At 50.3% G+C, this 25,839-nt stretch overlaps 1 protein-coding gene and 1 pseudogene across 2 annotated transcripts in view; both read right to left on the bottom strand.

Annotated features, from left to right (window-relative positions):
• The window catches only part of UBASH3A (ubiquitin associated and SH3 domain containing A), a 44,192-nt gene that overhangs the window by 5,601 nt on the left and 12,752 nt on the right, over positions 1-25,839 (bottom strand). The window contains exons 7-13 of one of the 2 annotated variants that reach the window (XM_070407142.1): positions 19,434-19,560; positions 16,060-16,159; positions 10,313-10,435; positions 8,145-8,237; positions 4,584-4,728; positions 3,813-3,919; positions 1,091-1,197 (exon numbers count right to left, since the gene is read on the bottom strand). In XM_070407142.1, coding sequence (XP_070263243.1) covers positions 1,091-1,197; positions 3,813-3,919; positions 4,584-4,728; positions 8,145-8,237; positions 10,313-10,435; positions 16,060-16,159; positions 19,434-19,560 — 802 coding nt within the window. The remainder of the gene's footprint in view (positions 1-1,090; positions 1,198-3,812; positions 3,920-4,583; positions 4,729-8,144; positions 8,238-10,312; positions 10,436-16,059; positions 16,160-19,433; positions 19,561-25,839) is intronic. The other variant, XM_070407143.1, reaches the window with a different exon arrangement.
• LOC139002331 (small ribosomal subunit protein uS19-like) lies at positions 11,699-12,148 on the bottom strand (annotated as a pseudogene).

A 25,839-nucleotide genomic window follows, 5' to 3' on the forward strand; every position in this document is an offset into this window, starting at 1 on the left:
TGGGCACCCGCTGCACAGATGACCGAGCGTCTCAGGTGCAGAAGCTCTCTGATGCTCTCCAGGTGAGAGAGGAGGGCCGGGAGGGGCTCAGGGAGACAAGTGATTTGCGCAGGCACAGAGCCCATGTGGTTGGACTCCTCTGCAGCCCCAGGCCCCTCGGGGCCGGGCGACACCTTGCTGCCCACACCTGCGCAAACAAGCCGTGGCCAGTGGCGCCATGATAGTTTTGTGTGACGGAATCATGTCCAGGACTCGTCTTCTATCACAGCTGTTGTCTACACACTGTCCTCCCAGCCTCAAGGCCATTGGTCAATTCCTTGGTCAATTTGATACAAAGACAAGGGCAGAGGGCGCATCTGACCCTGAGGAGATTGTGGGGGCAGGGGGTGAGGTCTCAGCTTCTGAGTCTGCCCGCCTCAATTCACCTCACTAACCGGATAAAGCAACCTTTGCCTTGTTGGTGACGTCCCACAAGTTGGTCCAAGTACCCATTATCCTTCTCGACGCGTCTGTCACCGGTTTGATTTTTCCAGAACTGTTGACACAGCCCAGCCAGCCCTGAGCACTCTGGCAGCTACAACAAACTCTGTGTGTCCCATGGCTGGACGGCTCCCAAGGCAAGAGGCGGGCGAGGGGGGGGGGGGGCGGGGTACGGGGGGTACGGGGGGGTTCCTTTCTGCCCCCTGGGTCCCTAGAGCAAGCCAGTCCAGCTGTTGTCCTTTCTCTTTTTATCCAAATTGCTTACTTCTTACTGGACCATCTGTTCAACTCCGGGAGTTGCAAGGAATTATCATGTGGACTGGCCTTTAAAAAGCCCCATGTCTTTTTTTATTTTTTAAAAAAATATCATCTTGGCAGCAAATGGCAAGAGTTGCCACCCTGATGATCAAGATGACAACCTCGCCCTCCAGCCCCCTGCCCAAGGCTGCCCTGTGCATGAGAGCTTGTGGGCACAGTCTCAGGGGACAGGCGGGCCCCTGCTGCCCTGCGCTGTCAGGCTGCTTGTTGTCATTTTGAGAAGGGCCTGTGATGACCCTGCGTCCTTGGGCTGCCTGACTTTGTGGTCTGAAGAGGAAGGGCGGGCACGTACCTTTCTCACCAGCTGGGCGAAGTCCGCGCAGTCCCGGGGCGGCAGCCTGAGCAGCGGGCGCGTGCAGGAGTCCAGCGTTGAGCCGTGGCCCACGATCAGGATGACGCCTGCTGGGAAGAAGAACAGCTCAAGGTCCAAGCAGGCACAGGGAGCGCCTTTCTTAGACTGGAGGTCCCCACAGTTCCTGGGGTGAGGCTACCTCATGGTGCCCCCCGCCACCTTGCGAGGCCCGGGGGTAGAATAGGTGTGGCTGGTCATGGCTCAGTAAAGCACTCCCGCCTCTCATTGTAAATGGTTGGTTCGTTAGAGGGTATCACATCCTCAGGCAGGATCTGGGGTGGGACCTCGCCGTGATGTGAGCCAGCAGCGGGCTCTGAGCCGCCAACTCTCTTGGGACATAGTGGCGGCTGCCGCCCAGCCTGATCCGATTGGCTTGAGAATCATCAGCCAGCTGATCCGATTAGCTTGAGGACTATCAGCTGGCTGATCACGATGAGCCTGCTGATGACTCACGGTGGGTAAGGACATCCAGAGTCCACTGGCTGAGTGAGTCTCCCTCTGGTGACAGGACCTGGGAGCCAGAGCCAGGACAAAGCAGAGCTGGGGAGGTTCACGCCCTGGGAGTCAGGGAGGTGTCTGGGCCCGACTCACCGGCTCCACCTAGAGGAGGAAATCAGGCCAGCGCTCCCTCGGAAGGCCAGGCGGACACAGAGCAGTCCCTTCAAGCCAGTCACCTCCTAATGTGACTACAAATCCTCCATTGTGAGCCCAGACTGAAGCTCTGATCTTCTCTTCCTGTGGTATTTCCTATTAATTTCACGCTCAGATCTTTGGCCTCCAATCTCATGGTTGGTTGCTAGGGTGCTGTGCTGGGAGGTGGTATTTCAGACCCCACGGGAAGGCGAGGACTTAGCAGATTACGTAATGCCTGTGAAGGGCCCGCCGGTGCCAGGGGATCGCTAGGTATGAGCTGGACTTCCTGTTGCTTCCACACCCCTCGCCCTCCTGCCTCGCTCATGGGCCCTCCCCCTGGGGCGCATTCACCTCCCAACCCTCCTCTTCCTACCCAGGGCCGCCTCCTCAGGGACGGAGGAGCTTGCTCCCTGCGGTGAGCAGCACACACGGTGCTCCGTGGACATCAGAGCTGACGGAGCCGTGGTCCTGCATCTGAGTTCCCGAAGGACTGCAGGGGGCCCTTGAAGGGGGGCTCATGCCTGGCACTGACATTTAGCTGGTGGCGGAGGCTTGCAATGGGACAGCCCGAGAGGGGTGGGCAGGGTGGGGCCCCGAAAGCTCAGTGAAAGGCCCTGTCACTTTCTGTCCTCTGATGTCCTGTGGCAATAACTGTAGCAACAGGTGTTTGACAATTAATCAAATGTCACTGCGACATGGTTTCCCGAAGTATTTCCCCAGGTTCAGATCAGTCAACAGGCAATGCGGCCATCCTCGAGGCCAGGCGTGTTCGGGTGCCGGGTTTGGCCAGGTTTGGGGTCTCTTCCTGTAGACGTCTCAGTGACTCTCTGGGAGGGGCCAGGTGCTCAGCTGCCGCCCGTGTTCCCTGTCAGAAATTCTTCATCCCCGGAGCATCGCCGGGGTGAGGGACAGGGACGGAAAGAGCGCAGGTGGGAAGCGGGCCGGTGGTCTCTTACGGACTCTGAGACTCTTCTTCGTGTCATTAATATTCGTCATATTCCAGATGTTGGTGCCCCTCCCCCAACAATATTCAAATTCCTCGAGGGTAGAGTGTGTCTTCTTCACTTAGACCGCCCACCATGTCTTGTTGGATGCTGGCCACTTCGCTGTGTTCAAGACATGCTTGCTGACTTCAATTTCTAGAAAATTGACTTCTAACTTGTTACTATGGACATTTCCAATACACACCGAAGAAGGGTCTGATGGAACCCCACATACCTGCCATGGAGCTCCAACAGTTGCCCACATGTAGCCCATGTATCATCTGTTCTCTACCCCGCCCCCCCCCCCCCCGGTATTATTTTAGAGCACATCGCAAACATCAGTTTGCACCTCCAAGTGACAAGGACTTTGCATTTGTACACAACCATCCTGCTATTCTCACACCTAACAAAATTTACAAAAATTCTTTAATATTTCCATATTCCCAACCTTATTCAAATGTCTCTAATGGTTGCAATGATCCACAGATGGTTTCCCCACTGTCGAGCAAACATGTCCTGACATTTGGTTGTTCGGTTCCGAGTTTCTGTTTCCTAAGAGTCTGGCACAGGTGGTTTGTGTTGATCTTGCAGTCCTAGGTCCTATAGGCTCTCAGTCCTAGAACTGGGGTCCTCGGGCCTAAGTGGCTGGGGAGTATGTGTCTACGGGCTCGGTTACCACAGAGGCAGTGATGTACCACTCTGTTCCTGGGAGTGGGGAGGAGGTTGGAGAATTATCAGGTTCAAAAACAGCCCTGCCTGGCTGGTGTGGCTCAGTGGTTGAGCGTCAACCTATGAACCAGGAGGTCACGGTTCGATTCCTGGTCAGGGTACATGCCCAGGTTGCAGGCTCGGTCCCCAGTGTGGGGCATGCAGGAGGCAGCTGATCAATGATTCTCTCTCATCATTGATGTTTCTATCTCTCCCTCCCTCTCCCTTTGGCTCTGAAATCAACGAAAATATGTTTTAAAAAATGGTGCAGTTTCCATCCCACCGGTAAGACCCCAACTCCTGGGGCTGCTCATCCTGAGCCCGGTGGAGGCACTCACCGTCCTGTGGGCAGCTGCTGACGACCTGTTCCATGCTCACCGCACACCTGTGCACATACTCGTCGTAGCTCTCCGCGGGCAGGAGGGAGGCGATGGGGAACGCAGGCCTGTGGGGGAGAGAGGGAGCGCTGACAGCCTGGCCTGCGTGGGGGTGGGGGTGGGGGTGGAACCTAGAATTGAGCTGTGGTTACTGGAGAGGGAGTGAGTGCTCCAGGCTGGCTCTGCTCAAGGCTCCAGTCTGTGTTCAAACCTGGCAAAGGGCTGGTGTTCAGTCCCACGTGTATGTGCATTCTCACTGAGCACCACAAGGGGCTGTGATGGCGAAGAGCCAGCCACTGGCAGAGAGCGACTCAGGTGCTCTCTTTGACCAATTGGAGCCCTTTCTCAATTGGCCCGAACTTTCTGCTTTCATGCTTGTCCCTGTAGGGTCCATTTTAGCAAGAATCCTGCTAAGTCAGTTTAGCAAGAATTCCCCACCTGCATATCTGATCCCTCTTCCTGATATCCAAGCAACCCCTCCCCACAACCCTTCCCTGTCTGACCATCCTGGTCTGCCTTTAGCAGGAATCCTGTTAGGTCAGTTTAGCAAGAATCATGATACCCTCTTAATATTTTTCTTCCATCTACCAACTCTGCACCCCGCTTGTCCTAATAGCATTCTGAGGTGAGTCCAATCTCTCCCTCCTGCACAGCCCCTATTGCAATGGTCCCTCCTTACTGTCTTTAACAAGAATTGGAAAACCCAGCGCAGACGCCGTGAGAAGTGCATACCTGTACTCGGTGCTGACGTTGAAATTCGCCTCCTTCAGCTCCTCCTGGGTCATGAGGGCCGGGGTGGTTTTGCCCGTCTCCCATTTGGTCCATTCAAAGATCCCGGGCTCCACTCTTATCTTTATTTTTCTCTCCAGTTTGAGCTCTGCAGTCAACAGAATTCAAGTGTTTATCTTTTTCAGTGTCCGCTTTGGCTTTATGCAAATAAGACTCTTCCTAGGTCTAAATAACACCTTTCAAAAATGTGATACTTTCACTTGGCCAATATTGTTTTGTGACCACCCAGGATTCTGCTATTTCTGAGACAAAAACCACGAGATAGCTGGAAGGTATCCGAGGAGTGATGACCCTCTGTCCACCAGGGAAGGACAGCCTCCCAGTCTCCCCGCACCACCAGCAGCAGGCCCAGCCCGGTGCCCGGCCTGGTTGCCCAGTGCAAGCCTACAGCCAGATCAACACTGGGCCTTGCTGAGGGTCTCGGATGAGAGCCCACCAACAAGGACTTGGCCAATCCAATGACCCACGGAGAGGATGGAGCTAATCGTGGGGGGTGCTAGTCACACGGGAGTGTCTCCTGACAAACACACCAGACTGGGCACAAGCTGGCGGATGGAAGGGAGCTGTCTTCTGGGACGTTCTGACTCCTCCCAGCTCACCCTTCCCAAGCATTTTATGTCTTGACCAAAATGCCTATGAAGTAAGACCATCTCTTTTTAAGTGGAAAAAAATAGACCTTGCTGCTTTTATTTGAAATGGAAAAAAAAACGACATTAAGCTCAAATGCTGGCAATAAAATCAGTTCCCAAAATGTACCCCCGGCCCATGGATGGGTTCTAAGCCTGCTCCCTCTGCTGAAGCCCGGCTCACTCTGTTCTAAACCTGCCCCCAACTCCCCCCTCTGCCGGCCTGGTCGCCCCATGCATCCTGCTGTTCAGTCGTTTGGTCATCCCTCACTAACCCCCCTGCCGGCTTTGTCGCCCCACGCAGCCTGCTGTTTGGTCGTCCGTCCGGTTGTTTCAGTCACGAGAGCCCCTGGCTTTTTATATATTGGGATAATAAGAATATTATTGCCCTAGCCCAGTGGTCGACAAACTGCGACTCGCGAGCCACATGCGGCTCTTTGGCCCCTTGAGTGTGGCCACGAAGTTTCAATTGCACTGTACATGTGCGCCTGCACATGGTATTTTGTGGAAGAGCCACACGCAAGGGGCCGCAGTTTGCTGACCACTGCCCTAGCCGGTTTGGCTCAGTGGATAGAGCATTGGCCTGCAGACCAAAGGGTCCTGGTCCTATACCCCCGGTCCAAGCAGGTTTAGAACAGAGTGGGCCGGGCTGCAGGCCCCTGCGTGCTCCCCGGCTGTGAAGGGCTCCCGTCCACTGAGAATACATCACAGAGAGGAGCAGTCAGAAGAGTTTGCCAAATGGAGCTGGCCACGCTTCCTTTCAAGGACATCTTGTAGGCCACTGCTCTGTGGTCACACTTTGGGAGGTGGTTCATCTGGACGCTCACGGACACGGCATTGAAATAAAGTCTAGCACGTTAGTGTCTCAGATGTCAGTCTGAAAAACAGGTTGGTCATGTCCAAAGACCTATGAAGAAGGCTCAGCACCCTTGTTTTTCTGAATTAGCAGAGGATGTGTCAACATGTGCCCTTTAACAGGCATATTAATAATAATGATAATAATATCCTTTCTTTCTTTCTTTCTTTCTTTCTTTCTTTCTTTCTTTCTTTCTTTCTTTCTTTTAGGGAGAGTGGAAGAGAGAGGGAAAGATAGAGAGAAACATTGATGTGAGAGAAACACATTGATTGGTTGCTTCCTACATGAGCCCTGACCAGGGCCCGCGCTTGGGAGGAGTCTGTAACCAAGGTACGTGCCCTTGACTGGAATTGAACCCAGGACCCTTTGGTCTGCAGGCCAATGCTCTATCCACTGAGCCAAACCGGCTAGGGCAATAGTATTCTTATTATCCCAATATATAAAAAGCCAGGGGCCCTCATGACTGAAACAACCGGACGAATGACTGAACAGCAGGCTGCGTGGGGCGACAAGGTCGGCAGGGGGGTTAGTGAGGGATGACCAAACGACTGAACAGCAGGCTGCATGGGACAATCAGGCTGGCGGGGGTGGGGGGGGAAGTTGGGGGCGACCAGGCCGGCAGGGGGCAGTGAGGGGTGACCAGGCTTCAGGGAAGCAGTTGGGGGTGACCAGGCCAGCAGGAGGACAGTTGGGGGCTACCAGGCCAGCAGGGGGGCAGTTAGGGGTGATCAGGCAGGCAGGCAGGTGAGCAGTTAGGAGCCAGCGGTCCTGGATTGTGAGAGGGATATCCAACTGGGATCGGGCCTAAACTAGCAGTTGGACATCCCCCAAGGGGTCCTGGATTGGAGAGGGTGCAGGCTGGGCTGAGGGCATGAATTTCATGCACCAGGCCTCTAGTATAAAATAAAAGTCAACTCTAGTGGTCCCACCAGGATTTTACTCCACTGAGCTCACCTTTTTTCTCTACTATTCACCTCCCCTGGCCTCTAACTCCCCACCTTACCTGGCTTACAATCCACAGTCAAGGACCCTCATCCTCTTGGGTGCACCCCCAACTCCTCTCCCCTCTCTTGCTTCACTGCACTCACTTTCTGAACCCGCCCAGAGTTAGACCCAGCTCTCCATGTCAGCACCCGGAGGAAGCCCCACGCCCAGCTGACGGGTCTCGGTGTGAAGTGCTCCCTGACCTCAGAGGGCTCTGTGTGCTGCCCAGTGGCCATCCTCTATTTCCAGGCCAAGTCCTGGCCCCTCTCCCTGATAAGATCTCAGACCTTCAGAGCTCCTCAAACCTGCAGTGGCCCTCCCCTTTCTCACGCTAGCTGGGGACCTGACCCCTGTGTCTCTGAGAGAGAAGAAGCCAGCCGCTCCTCCACACTTGCCCATCTGTGGTGTCTGTGTCCACCTGCTCTCCCTCTGTCCTGCCACCGTGGAGGGCTTGCTGTCTCTGGCATGGTGAACGACATCATGTCCCTCCTCCCCACACAAGGATGGCAGGGAGGGTCCAGAGGGAGGAGCAGAACCAAGGCCCCCCAAATAGCTGCCCCTCCCGGCAGGCAGGACTGTCCTTCCTCCTGTAGGGGGAGGCCCAGCAGCTCTGCCAGGGGCTCTCTGATACACATCAGCCTCTGATGGTGCTGGACAGCTCCCAGCAGCCGAGTCCCTTGCCCTGGGAGTCATGCTTTTTGGATCTGGAAGGATCACAGCAGTTCCCAGCTCTCTGGCTTTCTGAATGCTCCTCCCCAGAAGTTTTTTTTGTTTTTTGTTTTGTTTTTTTAAACAGAAGCCGCTGAAGGTGGACAGCGTGATGACAAGCCCCGGTACTCAGTTACAATCCTGGCATAGAAATGTGAAGGGGCTCAGAGCCTGCTAACAGTTCTGAGAGGGCTGGTCCATAATTGTCTAGGACTCAGGTGGCCATTCATTGCCTCTCATCCAGTTCTCTCCTCTGCTCATCACCCTGTCCCCTTGGAGAATAACCATGAGGTCAAGGCATCCTGAGCAGGTCCCTGAGTTCTCACCCACCTTCCAGGATGTGTTTGGCTGTCTGCACACAGCGGAGGGCCGGGGAGGCGAAGACGGAGGAGATTCGGATGCCGCTGTCCAGTAGTGCTTCTCCTGGAAAAAAGCAGGTGGGAAATGCCTCTGTATATCTGTAACTTCCCGAGGTGGCAGCTCCGACGGGAGGCTTACCACCTGAAGAAGGCAGGACCCATTCAGGTGAACCCATTAAAAGCAGAGATTTTCTCCGGCTGCCATAGGAGTCAGAGAGATTCAAAGGCAGAGGGATTCAACATGTAAGAAACTCTTCCGCTGGCTTCCAAGATGGAGGGGCCACGTGGCAAGAAATGTGGGTGGTCTCTCGGAACTGAGTGTGGCCCTGTGCTGACAGTGGAGTGAGGACTTCAGTCCTACAACCACAAGGAACTGACTTCTCCTATAGCCTGATGAGATTGAAACTCTTCCAAGAGTTTCCAGATGGGAACTCAGCTCAGTAACACCTTGAATTCAGGCTGTGAGGCCCTGAGCAGAGAACCCAGCCATGCTGTGTCTGCGTGTCCGATCTATAGAACTGTGAGCCAACAAGTGGGTGCTTGTTCAGTTCCTGTTAGCTTATTCTGAAGGGATGGAAACCTGAAGCTCATGGAAGCACACTGTGAACCACACCTCCTCTTGCAGCATCAGAGGGCCTCATCCTTGGTAAAGAAGGGGACCTCTTCAGGAGGAGCTCTAGAGTCAGGAGGTTTTAGTGGACACTGTCATGGGCTGAATTGTGTCCCCCCAAATTCATATGTTGGAGTCCTAACCCCCCGTGCCTCAGAAGGTGGCTTCCTTTGGGGATGGGGTCTTTACACGGGTGATCAAGTTAAGAGGAGGTTATGAGGGCAGCTCTAATCCAACCTGTTTGCTGTCCTTATAAAAAGGGGGAAATTGGACACAGAGACAGACACACATAGAGGGAGATGATGCGAAGACACAGGGGGAAGGCGGCCATCTAGGAGCCAAGGAGCAAGCCTGGAGCAGGTCCTTCCCTCACAGCCTCAGAAGAAACAAACCTGCCCACACCGTGATCTCTCCAGAACTGTGAGACGATAAATTTCTGTCGATGAAGCCACTCGATCTGTGGTGCTTTGTTATGGCAGTCCCAGGACACGAATACAGAGGCTGACAATTGCCCGCATATCTACCCATTCACAGATACTCCCAAATACACACATGGAGACTGTGCAAACATCCAGGTGAGAATTTAGGCATGAAACACAGAGCTGCAAAGGTACTTTACAGAAAGGACACACATACCCACACACAGTGCACACAGACACACATACACACACGGTATGTACACACAGACACAGACCCACATACCATACACAGAAACACACACCTACACCACAGTGTGTGGCAGGTGAAGGAGCCCAGGCAGGGCTGTGGGGGGGGCAGGTCACACTAATCCGTGGGAGTCCCAAACGTGTCATATCCCTAACTCCACGTTAAGTGACCTCACATCAGTGATCCTGACACCAGCCTTGGTGTGAGCACACTATTTGCACTACTGAACTCAGCAAATGCTACAGAGCTGTCCTGCCTGCCCAGATGGCCAGGGACTAAAAGTTTACATCACACCACGGGGGCTGGGGGGCTGGGGGGCAGGAACACCAGGTCCCAGTGAGTTGCTTCTGTTCACCAGCTGTGACTCGGGAAGCCCACGTGCCTTCCTGGGTCTAGACTTGAGTTTCTTAATTCATAGAATGAAGACCAGATGAACTCAATGGCCTCTTCTAAAAAATCCATCATGTGGAACCAGAACCCCAGACATAAAACAAAAGCCTGAAGTGATGGATTTTGAAATAAAATCAAAGAGGGGATGTGTGTGTGTGTGTGTGTGTGTGTTTAAATGACACCCTTAGTGCACACAGTGGTCACTAATTTTTTTCCTTCCCTCGCCATTCTTTCCATACCTTTCATTCTTCCCGAATTCCCCAGCCATCTGTTCCTGAGTCAAATCGCTGAGCTTCCACTTACTAGCTGTGTGACCTTGGGTGTCTTACTTAACCTCTCTGTGCCCCAGCTTCCTCATCAGCAGAAGGGGGGATAATGCTACTACGGGCCTCAAAGGGCACAATACTCATTAATGATAAACATTGCCATGATTATTGTTACTATTCCTAATAGAATGACCCCCCCCAACATACCTGCCGTTCTGGACTGGAAAATTCCACAAGACGATAATGGCGGGTCGTTTTCAAAGCCTTTGATGCCATTGCTCCGCTGGGGCAGGCTGCAGGGGAAGTTCAGGTCTGGCCGGTAGTACTTCCCTAAAGCACAAACACGCACCAGACATTTAGTTCCCCCGAGTTAGTGCCACGACACTCCCAAGATCAAGGCCCACGTGAGAAGCATGGTCAGTATTTAAACTGTTACCACCGTGTTTCTATCAAATGTGTTCTACAACGTGGATTCAATTCGAGGAGAAAATGCCGCTTTAACGTGCACACATTTCCTCAAATATAGGAAACGCAGGTTCCAGACCCTCTATGTCCTCTCCTGACCCTTCCTGAAGATTCGCTCAGACAATTTTCCTGATGAAGAGCCAAGTGTCTCCATGACTGATAGAGCTTAATTTGATAAGAATCTCAAGTTGGCATGAATTAATTAGTGAAATTTGACCATTCCCATAGCTTAAGTGTGTCATATTGCTGATGGGGACGGAATCCATATGGCCAGCGGTGCCCTTGCACTGTGCATTGTTCAGTCAATCACTTGAGGCGAGACTGGAATCTAGGGATTCCTTGGACTCCCTCCCCCACACCCCCCGACCATGGTTCACTTAGACCTGAGCTTTAATCTGACAGTCAGGTGCAAATCCTGGCACCACCAGTTACTGGTTGTGTGATTAGAAGCAAATGACTTAATCTTCTTTATCAGTTAAAGGGCAGTGGTTCTCAACCTTGGCTGCACACTAGAATCACCTGGGAATCTTTTTAAAATCCTGATTTCTGGGCCGCATCCTCCGGAAATTCTTTCTTTGTTACTAAGGTTGTGGCCCCACCCCATAACAAAGAAACAGAATTTCCGGAGGATGAGGCCCAGAAATCAGATTTTTAAAAGATTCCCAGGTGATTCTAATGTGCAGCCAAGGTTGAGAACCACTGGTTAAAGGGGGAATGTTTCCATGAATCCTTGAGATAATGCTCAGAACCTGGCTCCCGTAAGAGGTCAGTAAGAGGTAGGTCTGATCTCATTGTCAAATTATCCGTCATCCTACAGAGGACACCACTCCACACCAAGACCTCACCTCCTCCCAAGTCACCCCCAAACCTGGTGCACAGGGTTCTAGCAGCTCAGCTCCTTTCCTGCGACCCGTGTACACCACATGGCAGCGTCTGACTACCCCACACCAGACCCCCTCAGCCTCCCAGCCCTTCGCCAATGCAGAGGCAGGCAGTGGCTAGTTTGCATGCCATGATTTTAGTTTTCATGCACGATTTTCCTGAAAGCTCCCTCCCTGGAAATTCCATTGGCAGAAACTGTCTGAATCATCGACTTTAAAGGCCATTAAAAGTTTGTGCTTTTGTTGGCTACTCGAGAGTGATGAAGGGGGAGGAATGGGTAGCCACAATACCGGCCAGCTGTGCTTCCTGCCCTGTAGGTGATGGAGAAGTTGCCCAGGTAACGGCCAATCATCTCAGGCTTGATTTCCACCTGGTTGAAGGACTTGTGGTTGTACACGCCCACCTCGCTGCCCACCATCTCCCGCAGGTGATCATGTCCTGCAGGTGCAGGTGCGTTTTCACCTCCGCAGGCTTCTCCATGGGCGGGGCCTCCTTCTGGGCAACAGACAGGGCTTCAGCAGCGAGTGCTCCTTACTCCTTGCTCCTTGTTCTGCAGGCCCAGGCTCAGCCACCACAGTGCTGGGCACTGCACAGCTGCATCAGCTGCTCACAGGACCGGTCAAGCAGCTGACGGAGACCCACGCCACGGTACGTGAACTTGTGGAAGGTCCACTTCTTCTGCTCCACATCCCCCATCTTGTTGGTTCTTTGGAAAGGACCACCCACTCTTTTTTTTAAAAAAATGTATCTTTACTGTTGAAAGTATTGCAGGTTTCCTCCCCCCACCCTACTGGCCTCCTCCACCCAGCTCCCTTCCCCTCCCCAGGCCTTCCCCGCACTATTGTCTGTCCATGGGCGATGCATATATGAATATAAGTTCATTGGTTAATCTCTTCCTGCCCCCTTCCCTCTGAAATACTTTAGTCTGTTCCATGCTTCAATGTCTCTGGATCTTTTTTGTTTATCAGTTTATTTTGTTCATTAGATTCCACATATAAGTGAGATCATGTGGTACTTGTCTTTCTCTGATTGGCTTATTTCACTTAGCATAATACTCTCCAGGCCCCTCATTGCTGTCTCAAAGGGTAAGACAGCCTTCTTCTTCTTCTTTTTATTTTTTACAGCTGCATAGTATTCCATTGTGTAGATGTACCACAGGTTTTTTTTTTCTCCATTCATGTACTGATAGGCACTTGGCCTGTTTCCAGATCTTAGCTATTGTAAATTGTGCTGCTATGAACGTAGGAGTGCATATATTCTTTCTGATATTTTTTGTTTTCTTAGGATATATTCCTAGAAGTGGGATCACTTGGCAGATCCATTTTTAGTTGAGAAAACTCCACACTGTTTCCTGTAGTGGTTATACTGGTCTGCATTCCCACCAGCAGTGCACTAGGGTTCCTTTTCCCCTACATCCTCCCCAGCACTGTTGTTTGTTGATTTATTGATGATAGCCATTCTGGCAGGTGTTAGGTGGTACCTTATTGTCGTTTTAATTTGCCTCTCTTTGATGATGATTAGTGATGTTGAACATTTTCCCATATGTCTCTTGGCCTTTTGTATGTCCCTTCAGGTCTTCTGCCCATTTTTTAATTGGAGTGTTTGTCTTCCTTTTGTTGAGTTGTATGAGTACTTTATATATTTTGGAAATTAACCCCTTATCAGATGTATCATTGGCAAATATGTTCTCCCATACAGTGGGTTCCATTTTCATTTTGATGTTGGTTTCTTTTGCTGTGCAGAAGCTTTTTATTTTGATGTAGTCCCATTTGTTTATTTTTTCCTTTGTTTTTCTTGCCCTAGGCCAGTGGTCAGCAAACTCATTAGTCAACAGAGCCAAATATCAACAATACAACGATTGAAATTTCTTTTGAGAGCCAAATTTTTTTAACTTAAACTATATAGGTAGGTACATTGTTATTAACTTAATTAGGGTACTCCTAAGGCTTAGGAAGAGCCACACTCAAGGGGCCAAAGAGCTGCATGTGGCTCGCGAGCCGCAGTTTGCCGACCACGGCTAGGCGATGTATTGGTAAAAATTCTGCTCTGTGAGATGTCTGATATTTTGCTGCCTATGGTTTCTCCTAGGATTTTTATGGTTTCACAACTTACAGTTAAGACCTTTAGCCATTTTGAGTTTGTTTTTGTGTATGGTGTAAGTTGGTGATCTAGTTTCATTTTTTTGCATGTACCTGTCCAATGATCCCAACACTGTTTATTAAAGTGACTGTCTTGACTCCATTGTATGCACTTGCCTCCTTTGTCAAATATTAATTGAACACAATGGCTTGGGTTGATTTCTGGGTTCTCTGTTTTATTCCGTTGATCTATGTGCCTATTCTTGTGCCAGTACCAGGCTGTTTTGAGTACAGTGGCTTTGTAGTTTAGCTTGATATACGGTATTGTGATCCCTCCAACTTTGTTCTTCTTTATCAAGATTGCTGCAGCTACTTGGGGTCTTTTTTGGTTCCATATAAATTTTTGGAGTATTTGTTCTAGATCTGTGAAAGTAAAGGGCTTTATTAAATGCCAAAGTATTAGCTGTGTTTGCTTCTCTTTTTTTCTTCAAAGAGAAGGTCCATCAGTTGTGTCATCTTCTCAAAGGCTTCTGGGATTCAAAAGATGTCAACCTGCTCCACTTAGGTTTTTTGCCTTCGGTGACACTTTGTGATCACTGCTAGAGGCAAAGAGCAGAGCTCAGAAGACCAGGCCATGGGGCAAGGTTAGGTTCTGATGGGAGTGGAGTCTACAGAATAGGGGGTGCTCTGGGCTAGCACCACTGGGAAGTCAGTGGCCCTATGAGGTGTGAGTACTTAGGCCAGAAGTGAGCACAAATCAGGAGGAAAACTGGAATCAGAGGAGAGGCCAGCAGTGCCCCCAAATGCCCTGTTGTCATTGATTAAACAGCACAGTCTGTGAAATGCAGATGAATTAGACTGTGAGCACTCACTTTATCAAGGGGTTCTTTAGCCTATCTAATAAAGAGGGAATATGCTAATTGACCCTCATGCTGTCACAAAGATGGCGGCACCCACAGCCAATAAGGAGGGAGTATGCTAATTGACTGCCCCGACCTGAAAGATGGAGGCACCCACAGTCAATAAGGAGGAAACATGCTAATTGACTGTCACGCCCTCAAGGATGGCAAAGCCCACAGCCACAAGATGGCGGCACCCAATCCCCTCAGCCCTGCTGGCACGCCTGCCTCTGGAGTCCCCCAGTCCCCTCAGTCGCCCAACTGCCCAGGTCCGGCCCGAGGCACAGGCAAACCTTGGATGGCACTGCTCAGCCGATGCCTGAGGCTCAGGCAAACCTCGGACATTGGCTGCCCAGCTGCCCAGGGCAGCCTGAGGCTCAGGTAACCAGGTCTGGCTGAGGCTTGCATTGCTGGCAGTGGCAGCAGCAGAGGTGTGATGGGGGTGTGGCCTTCCCCTGATCGCCGGGTCGCCTCCCGCCACTGAGGGCTTCTGGACTGTGAGAGGGGGCAGGCCAGGCTGAGGGACCCCCCCCACTCCAGTGCATGCATTTTTATGCACCAGGCCTCTAGTCCTATATATAAAGATCCACCAGGAGTTTCCTTTAAGCTGGTAATTTCAGTGCCTTAAAATATTTTCCCTAATAGGTGACTTGATCTTTTGTCTAGATGACCAAATACTATTCCTTACATCCACCTATTGTCCTATTGTTTCTTTCCTGAGACTTGGTGTCTCTACTTGACCTTGTTTTGTAGAGACAACCACAGCACTACCTCTGTGGGCTCTTAGGGGTATATTCAGTCATGATGTCATCTACTCAGAATTTTCCTGGTGTGTGCTGGTCATCTGCTAATGGTTGTCCCAATTTATTTCCTCCTTTCTTGGCCTGTTGGGCTCCTGAAGGGTTCCCCAAGGGCCAGACTAGCCCAGCTTCTGTGAACGAATTTTACCATTGTGTTCATTTAATACCTTCGTGTATGCAGTTAGCCTTGGCTTAGAAATTGTGGCTCTCCGTTAGGGGACAAGCACTGATACAGATGTGGATCCTCAGTACGGAGATCAGCTTGTGGGTATGTTGTATTTCCAAGCACTGTTCACAGTCTTGGCATCCAGAGGGGTACAGTTGGGGTGAGCAAGAGACAATGTCCTTTGGTTGAGAAAGATAGCCAAACATGGTAGGGAAGTGGCCACTGCAGTGAAGATCAGTGGGAGAGATAGGGCAAGTTGATTGTGAGATAGGGTATGTGCTGGCACCTGAGGGTTCAGAGACCGCAGGCCAGGGTGACTTGTTTGGAAGTCAGGGCTGCACTCACTAACCAAATACTGTGCGTGCTGTGGAAGTAAGTGGACTGGCCATGTGTCACATCAGTGGACTTGCTTACTATTGAAGCTGTTCCTTCATTTCCCACAATGCATTTGACCTAAGAGACTCATAGACAATGCACACTCTCAAATGCTTCCATGTAACCCCTACAGGGAAGATGTAGCATGCATCCATTCCCTGTGTAAAATTATATGGGGTCGTTCTAAAGAATGGTACCCTGGGGAATCTAGCTCGGAAACCTGGGAAGTGGTCTCAGTTGTTAGATTCATGTTGTTTCTGTGGTTAGAGGCCGCCCGGCCTTGACCCACCGTCAGGAGTGGAGCACTGCTGCAGCCACGACTTCCCGAAGATTTGGTCCACTCTCTCCCCGTGGCGCACCACCAGCACGCTTCTCCTCACGATGGTGGCCTGCGATGGAGGAAGGGGAGAAAAGTTGGGGTAAGCAACAGACATGCTAAAAAATATGTCCATCCGTTGAATAGCATAGCCAAACATTGTTAAAATGTGCAATTTAACATCTGCATTAAAAGACTTCTTCAAAAACAGAAGTCGTCCAACAGCTGGCCTGGGTATGGGTGCCTTCCTTCCTTGGTCCGTAGCTACGTCCCATTTTACCACCGTCATCACAGTGAAAGAGGACTAGGAATTGCAGGTTCCAATGTCTTTAATTTCTTGCACCTTTTTATCTCCTGAGCATTATCACATTATAAAGGAAATGAAAAGAAACAAAATGCCCAAATCATAGCACATTAACTTCTCTACTCTTTGGCTCTTCCTAGTCCTTATCTCTTGTCTTAGTCCATTCCAGCTGCTCTAACAGAACACCACACACGGGTGCCTTATAAGCAACAGACATTTATTTCTCCCAGTTCCAGAGGGGGGAAGTGCCAGAGGTCAGGGTGCCAGCGTGGTTGGGTGAGGGCCCCCTGCTTAGTTGCAGACTTCTCTCTGTGTCCTCACGTGGTGGAAGGGGCAAGGGAGCTATTGGGTCTCCTTTATAAGGGCACTAATCCCACTCACGAGGGCTCCACCCTCAGGACGGAAGCACCTCCCAAAGGCCCCACCTGTTAATACCATCACCCCAGGGCCTAGGGACAAGGCAAAGCAAGTGCCATGATCTTCTCTTACTGGAGTTCGCAGCTGTTGGTTCTGGACGCCAACACCCACCTCCTAGGGCAGAGCTCCAGGTGGAAAGCTGTCTTGCAAATTTGCATATGGTGGCTCAGGGGTTGCCTATACTGATACCAGGATTCCTCTCCCCTCCAAGAATGAATATGAAAATATCCTGTCCCATTCCCTCGTCTCTACTTGAGCTGCAAGTAGTTTGCAAGGCACACAGGTGCTCCTGGCTGCTGTCTGCTTACTGACCGTCTCAGCGTACTCTCAGTGCGTTGGGATGAGGGTTTGGATTTGGGGCATTTTCTTCCCTAGAAGATCCTGGAGCACTTTGACTTTGAAAAGCAGAGCTTGGCAATACGAATATTTAGATACAGTGAAAGTTCCATGGGGAATGGAATGACTGAGCCCTGGGGTCCACAGAACAACACGGTTGTGCTGACTCTTTAGTCATGAGGTGCGGTATGTGTGTCCCGCGGCTGCTGCAACCAAGTGCTACCAACTGGGTGGCTTTAAACAAAATAAATGTATTCCCTCAATTCCCTCTGGGTAATAGAACTTTGAAATCAGGGTGTCTGTGAGGCCGTGCTTCCTCAGAGGTTATAGGGGAGGGTTCTTCCTGCCTCCTCCAGGTCCTGGTGGCGCCAGCAAGCCCTGGCTTGTGGCCATATTACTCCAATCTCTGCCTTGTGCTCATGTGGCCTCTTCCCTGTGTGGCTGTGTCTTTTCCTCTTGTGCAAATCAAATTCGCTCTGTTTTCCTCTCATAAGCACAGTTGTGATTAGATTTAGGGCCCCCGGGATAATCCAGAATACTTTCCCCATCAAGACCCTTCAAAGGCCCTTTTTTCTTAGAGAGTAACATTCACAGTCCCAGGGATTAGGAACTCCTATCATTGAGGACATTGTTCAGCCACTACATGTCCATTTTGCCAAACTTGATGCCACAGTTTTCTTTTCTTGCGATTTGGAGGGGGCACACGCAGACCAGGTGAGAGCGTTCAGAACTCAGGAGGCGTGTGTTAGGTTTTCATGCATTTAAAGCACCAGTGAGTTCAGACACAGGCCGAGCTATTGTTAGCGCAAGTCTTTCATTCCAGCTTCTCCCTGCCCATCAATCTGGAAAGGGGGTCCAGTCTTGGGGAGCCCCCTGGTTTATGTATGCTCTCACACTCTCCACCTGGTGAGTTCAGGCTCCACTGCGCCTTCCAGAGCCTGGGCAGTTTGGGGGTGGGAACCCCGTTTTTGTCTCTGTGGCTGGCAGGTCTCTAGCTGCCGTCAGCGGCTCCTCTGCCCTGCTCCATTCTTTCTAACTGGAGACCTGGCTAATGGCGATGCCGTCTGTCTCCCCAGCATCCACCGTTTTGTGCTCAGCTTTTGTCCGAACTGAGCCCACCCCAGCCTGAAGGCAGCCTCCGGGGGACTGACGGGTTCTTGGGGATGGCGTTTTGGATTGAGGGTGATTCAGTCGGGAGTCTTGATCAGGGCCCTTATTAAGGCCATTCCATGGTTTATCCAATGAGATTTGTGGGCCGGACCTGAGCCAGGCTCTGGGACACAGGATGAGCCAGATGCCGTGGCCCTGCCCTCTGGGCAGGAACGATCTATCAGCCCCAGGGCCTGGCCTGCAGTGGACAAGGGACATCCCGTCTCATGTAATTCTTAAAATAGCCCAATGTGGGGGGCATTTAGGTGTCTGCACTCCCACAAGCTTCCCAGCCTCTGCAGGCCTCAGTCTTCAGATCTGTAAATTGGGGACGGAGTGGGACTAATGCCACCTGTGCTGGTTGGGGTGGTAGTAGCTGGAATGAAAGCCTAAAGTAATGGGTGTGGCACAGAGTAGGGACCTGGAGGGACTGTTCACTCAGGCCACAGAGGCATTTGTACTGGAGAGGAACCGGCCAGGGGCCAGCTTTAGGTGCTGCCCAACCCCTGGGTTCCTCATAAGGGAAGGTTGGGGCTCTGTCCAGAGGGATGCTGCCTGCTCCTTGGGGGACCTGCCCGCGGCCTTCACCCTGATGCTCCCCATGCAGGTGGTGGGCTCAGATGCCCTTGCCATGCCCCTGACCCAGGTCCTGAGGCTGCCCTGAGCCTCCTTACCTCCCCCAGCCTGACTTGCAAGCTCAGAAGCTCCATCTTTTGGGGGCCCAGAGGGAGGGGACTTCATCAGGGTCACCCAGCTTGTAATGAGAGAATCGGGTGAGAGCCTGGATTCCAGGCAGGGCTGTGTCCCTGTCCCTTCCCTGTCCTGTGTCCTAGCGTCTTGATGAGTTACAGCCATGTGCTCCCTGTTCTTGCAGACTCTGCAGACTCAGCAGGCCTCTCTGGAGCGCAGGCCGCTTCACAGCTGTTTTTTTGGGGTGGGGTGGGGTTCACTCTGTGCCAAGGTGACAGAGCAGCGTAATGCCTCAGCTCCGAAGGGGAGGGCCTCCTGCCACCCCCACCCTGTCTGTGCTTTACTCTGGGAAGCAGGGGGTATGTGTCTATAGAACAAAAGCTGCACCGTGAGGCTGTGTCTACTCAGAGTTAATACAAAGGGCCCCACTTTACAAAAAGGGCTCCCTCACCTGTAGGGCCTGCAGGCTGCCGGCACTCCTTGGCCGTGGCGGGGGAAGGAGCTCCCCATTCCGCCTGCTGCTGGCCTCACCGTCCTTTCTGGGGTTCGGGTCCAGGGCCAGACTGAAGGTGTATGTCCTGTGGGAGAGGAAACGAGGTGCTGCGTCAGGATGACGTGGGAAGCACTGGTCTTGCACGTACACGTCCAGATGGAAGGTCACGGTGGGGACGAGCGAAATGATGAGGTCAAAGAGCTCAGTGCTCAGCACGGAAAAGATCCCGAGTCAATGGTGGCCGTTTGTCACCATCTCGCCACCTGGTCACCAAATCCGTAAGTTGAAGTCCTGAATCTTTGGGACCTCAGAATACGACAATATTTGGAGATAGGAGGTCTTTAAAGAGGTAATTAAGGTAAAATGAGGTCACTAGGGTGGGCCTTATAAGAAGAGGAGACTAGGACATAGACACACACAGAGGGACAACCATGTGAGGACACAGGGAGAAGACAGCCATCTGCTTGCCAAGGAGAGAGGCCTCAGGAGAAGCCAGCCCCAGAGACACCTTGATCTTGGACTTGCAGCCTCAAGACTGTGAAAGAATAGTTTCTACTATTTATCCGCCCAGCCTGTGGTACCTTGTTACAGCAGCCTGAGCAGACTGTGCAACAATCTCCTAGAGTCACCCTCTGTAGTAGCCAGTGGTGTAAAGGTCGGCGTGGTTGGGATGCAGGAATGAATGAACAGTGAACACACTGGGTTTGATTCTAGTCAAGGGCACAAACCTTAGTTGCAGGCTTGGTTGCAATCCAGGCACCTGTGCAGGCAACCAATCGATGTGTCTCTCTCACATTGAAGTGTCATTCTCTCTGTCTCTCTCCCTCTATCCACTCTCTCTCTAAAAACAAAAAAAAATTCAATGGAAAAATATCCTTGGGTGAGGATTAACAAAAATAAATACATAAATAAAATGTTTTTAAAAAAGGGAGACAGATCTAAATGCCTCTTTAAGACCTCTTCCATCCCTTATGTGCTTTCAAAGCTCTCCCCAGAGAGTCCAGAAATCAGAAATACACTAATTTAAACTGCTTTCCATTTTTAAGTAATTTTCCTTTTCTGTTTAATTCTTAGCTTTGCCAGGAATTGATTTCAGTGTATGACGTGAAGTCATGTAAAATACCATTTATTTTACACCCATTCTTTTCCCTACTTCTTTTCTTTAAATATGTTTTTAAAATTGATTTTTAGAGAGAGAGGAAGGGAGAAAGATAGAGAAACATCAATGAGAGAGAAACTTCACAGATCAGCTGCCTCCTGCACACCCTCTACTGGGGATCGAGCCCACAACCCGGGCATGTGCCCTGACCGGGAATTGAACTGGTGACCTGTTGGTTCCTGGGTCGATGTTCAACCACTGAGCCACACTGGCCAGACTATTTCCCTGTTTCTGATGTAGCTATTAGATGTGAACTTCTCAATATCCCGAGTGTACTGCTCTGTTAGCTATTCTGTCTCACCGATCTGTGTTTTCTTTTTCCCTCCAGCCAAAACCATATTATAGATTTGTCATACATTTTTAACATCTGGTAGGCTAACTACTCTGATTGTTTTTATTTTTCCAAGTTTTCTCGGCGTATCTCTCCTGTTTATTCTTCCAGATAAACTTTTCAGCTATTCATGGAAGTTCCAGAAAACGACGCCCCTGGGATTTTTCCTGGAATTTTTTAAAACCTGGAAATGACTCCAGGAGGCATGACTATGTTCACATGATTCATTCTTTTAAATCACGAATGTGGTGTGTTTCTACTTATCGGCCCATTTGTTGAGTTTGCATTCTCTTATAGAGGCCTTAGGGCCCCAAGTTCTCATTAAACCACTAGTTTCCGAGCCTCCATCCTAAGACCCTGAGGAGGAACAGAGCCGGGAGCATCTCAGGGGCACCTGTCCTGCATCATCTCAACCATCCAGCGGCTCAGGTCGCCTGCTTCCACCACCATGGGCCACATGCGTTGGGCCATTCGTCATCCTCACAGTGTTTTGCTTTAGTCAATGCATTTCTTACATTGTCTGCAACTTGTACCTTCTCTTTCCATGACGTTGCCTGTCCTGTCTTGAGCTGTAAACTCCTATGGGTGGTAACCAGGTCGAATAGACTCAGTGTGTTCATATGAGATGTGAGCTTTAGCTGAGCATAGGCCCAGAACACCGATAGTATAGTCGAACCATTGACATTTCCCACTTCAAATGCACACGCTCTCAGTAGCGAAAGCGCTATTCATAGTCTCGTACTGACACAGGAAATGTTGGCTGGTTTCCTCTTCCTGCAGGCGAGGGGGGCACACCCGCACCCTGCTTGTGGCTCGCCGTGTAGACAGCAGCCTCGTTATCTATAAATAACATCCGTGCAATTTACAGTTAGAGACAAAATTGACTTGTTTTTGCTAGTATTTCAAGTGCAACGCAATCAAAATGACCATGGAATTGGCAACGAGAGGAGAAAGGACCTCACATTTGAATATTTCTGTTTTTTTCTTTAACTTAAAAGAAACACCTACTGGTTAACTTATACCATAGATGTGTTTAAATTCTCCCTGGCTTTTAAATGGGGTTGTGTGGATAAGGTCCCTGATTAGTTGCTAAAGCCACCATAACAAGGTACCGCAGACTGGGTGGCTAAGCAACAGAAATTTATTCTCTCACAGTCTGGAGGCTGAACGTCCCAGATCCAGGTGTTGGCAGGGTTGGTTCCTCCTGAGGCCTCTCTCCTTGGCTAGTAGATGGCCGACTTCTCCCTGTGTCCTCACGTGGTCATCCTCTGGGTGTCTGTGTCCTGATCTCTCTGCTTATGGAACACCAATCAGATTGCATTGGCGCCCACTCTAACAGCCTCATTTTAACCAAATCTCCTCCTGAAAGACCCCACCTCCAAGCGCAGTCACATCTTGGGGTGCCAGGAGTCAGGGCTTCACCATGTGAGTTTTGGGCGGACACAGTTCAGCCCGGAACAATACCATCATTCCATCGGAGCTGCTTGCTACCAGCTCACACTGTGGTTTTGCGAAGTTACAGGCTCAGTGTTGGACACCTCCTCTCGGCTAGAAGGTGACTAAATGTTCTCTAAGCCCTACCCTCCGGGCCTCTCTGCTCTTGGTTCTACGATATGCTACGTGCACTGTTCTGTGTGGAGGGTTGAAAACTGCTGCGATTCAAGACTACAGTCTTCCATCACCCCTGATCCTTTTCTTCACAGTAACAGATAAACATTGTCATGTGAATTGTTGTCAAGGAAATCCAGGCTACTGGAACGAACCATCGGTGTCTAGGCTGAGGTTGTTGTACTGGTGAGGGGTGCCTGATGTTTTAGTCGCCAAGCAATGAGCATCGTAGCTGCAGACTCACACCTGGAAGTGTGTCCCGGAAGGACTCCTCCTGCATCTGCTCCCAGGTGCTGTAAGGCCGGCAGTTCTTGCTGACTGGGTTGCAACAAGCCAACCAGTGCAGGGGCCGAGGGTGAGCCCTGCAGTTGATGCTGTAGGGGTATCTACATCTGCCCGCAGCTAAGCTGGCCTCTGGACAGTGCCATCTGACCACAAGCCCACTACTCAAAGCTTTTTTTTTTTTAAAGCACAGTTTTAAAAGGCTGGGCCAGGACCCCAAGTCTGACAGCACACTGGCTATCTGCCATTCTGGCCAAGAATCATGTCACAGCTTGTCTCACTGCTCCCCCAGGGAGGACGGGCTACTTCTAAAACACAGCCAAGCAGACGCCCCATAGCCTAGTCTAGTATTTACTTTTCTCTCCTTTTGTTGCAGTTTTTATTAATACTTACTAATTCCTAAGGGAAATTTGTCTCTGAGGAGAACAGTCCCAGAAATGTCAGGCTTAAAGGCTGGAATGATTATTTTGGTGCCTAACATTAATTGTGAAGTAAAAAATGTTATAGCAACAAGCTTATCTGCTACAAGGTCTTCTAGAAACATCCAGGTTGCCAATTGCCTGGCGACAGTGAAACTCTCTGGTCTGAGGCCCCTGTCCTTCAGAGGAGACCCACTGAAGGACAGGGGCCTCGGGGAGCCCCACGACCCCTGGAACTCAGTCTGTTAGGCTGGAACCGGCATCTCCTCTCCTGCTGAAATAGTGTCTTGGATCAGATGAGGATGGAGTTGGTACTAAGAGGAAGCAAGCGCTTCCTTAACTATATGACATCATCCAGCCTCTCTACCCCCTGGGTCCGAGGGTGCTCAGCCCTCCAGAGGGAGGGAGGGAGGTATTTGATGACCCCTGCAGTCCCTGGTGGCACCACCATCCTGTGATTTTCTGGTGGCCCATGGGATCCATGACCCTGTCTACACCTGCAAAATTGTGCTTCTCCCGAGCAACTGGTCTACCCGCCTGTGGGATGGCTGTGGTCATTGGTAGAAGCCACAGCCCTGCTCCCATTGGGTGTGGGACAGCTTGGAGCCGGGACCTCACAGCATGCACCTGGGGCACAAACCTCAGCCCTGGATCGTCTGACTTCTCTCCCTCTGACCCAATTCCCTTATAATCTTTACTTTTAAAATGGATTAAATTCTCCTTTGAATAAGTAATACATTATAGCGTTCAAATTGTAAAAATTAAGGAATGGTTCTAGAAAGTCTTCCTCCTATTCCTGTTCCATCCTCCAGCTTCAACCCCCACCCCTCACTGGTACCTCTGTTAGAAGTTTCTAGAGATTCTCCTTTCCAGGGAACTTTGAGACAGAGACTTGCCTAAAATACATATCATGCATGGATATGCATAGCCAAGTATGTTTAACTTCATCCTTTCTCCACAAATGGTACTATACACTGTGTTCTGCAACTTACCTAAGATTTTTTTCAACTTACCTAGGATTACATAAAACACTTCCTCATGACCATTTCAAAAAATTGCAACTATTGTATTGTGTGGACGTACCCCAGTTTAGCTCACTGACTTATTTTTAAATTTAGCTATCTCTTCCATAGGCAGTTTAGGTCTTGGTTGAAAGCATACACACACCTTTTCCCAGTTATCCACTCAAATGCCATCTAGGTGCTGCTGTGAAGAGATTTTGCAGATGTGATTAAAGTCCTTAATCAGTTGACTTTAAGTTAATCAAAAGGTGGAGTGTCCTGGCTGGGCTTGACTCATTCAGTTGGAAGGTCTTTAAAAAAGGCTTAGGGCTTCCCTGAGCTCAGAGATTCCAAGTAGCAGCTGTGTCTGCAACTGCTCATCCACCTGCCCTTGCATGATATGTATTTATATGCAAGTTTATTGGATTGTCACACCTAGACCACCAGCTTTTGCTCGCCCATGGTTTCCAGGCAGCTGTGGGCTCCTTCCCGTCCCTCTTGCCTGCCCTTGCTTGGCCAGTCCCAACAATTGCACAAGGAAATTCCCTGTAATAAATCCATATATGTACATGTACATACATGTGTGCAATGTATGTATATGTTATAATACAAATAATACAAGTAATATAACAAAATATAAATTATATTATAAATAATTAAATATTACCTATAGACTAGTATCTATCTATCTATCTATCTATATATCTATACATACACAGGGTGGGGCAAAAGTAGGTTTATCGTATAGAAAATAATACAATAATCAATCAATAATAATTCAAGAATAAACTCTTGTTTTGCATACTCACAATTGTAAACCTACTTCAGCCCCACCTTATATAATATAAAAATTACTATTAAACCGTAATAGAAATATGGATGTTAAAGGTATTGCTGGTGAAGACTCAGAAGGAGTGAGACACATTATAGGAAACTGAAGGAAGGGGGTGTCCTTATTATGTAGTGGAAAAAAGTTTAGTGAAATTGTCTGTGGAAAGCAGAACTTGTAAGTGAGGAAGTTGGTTATGTGGCTAAGGACACATCCACGCAGTGTGTTAAAGGTGTGAGGAGAGAGAGAAATTGAGGGAAGAATATATATATATATATATATATATATATATATATATATGTAATATGCAAATTAGGCCGGGACGCTGTGATGGGTCATGACCAGACAGGAGGAGGTTGTGCCCACAGGTGAGGCCCGGAGCAGAGATGGAGACAGAGACAGACATAGGGGAGCCTGCCTGAGCTGGCGCAGCGGCTCCGGTGGCCTAGAGCAGAGGGACAGGGGGGGCCTGGGGTGGAAGTCAGGTGCGGGTCCCGGCCACCTATGGCGCGGGTCCGGCCCAACTCCTGCGGTGGCCCACGGGGTGCCTCCTCACATGGTGGGAGGCGGGGCGCCTCTTCGTGCGATTTCAATCGTGCGCTGGGCCTCTAGTTGTTAAATAAGAGGAACCAGTACTTGGTGATGGTGAAAATCCTCAGACTCTCAGGTAATGTTAAAGATGCTAAAATTAAGAAATTCTAGCCCCGCCAGTGTGGCTCAGGGGTTGAGTGTAAA

This window comes from Myotis yumanensis, unplaced genomic scaffold (assembly GCF_028538775.1).
Source record: "Myotis yumanensis isolate MYYU_CA2020_CCGP unplaced genomic scaffold, mMyoYum1.0.hap1 SCAF_2, whole genome shotgun sequence".
NCBI lineage: Eukaryota > Metazoa > Chordata > Mammalia > Chiroptera > Vespertilionidae > Myotis > Myotis yumanensis.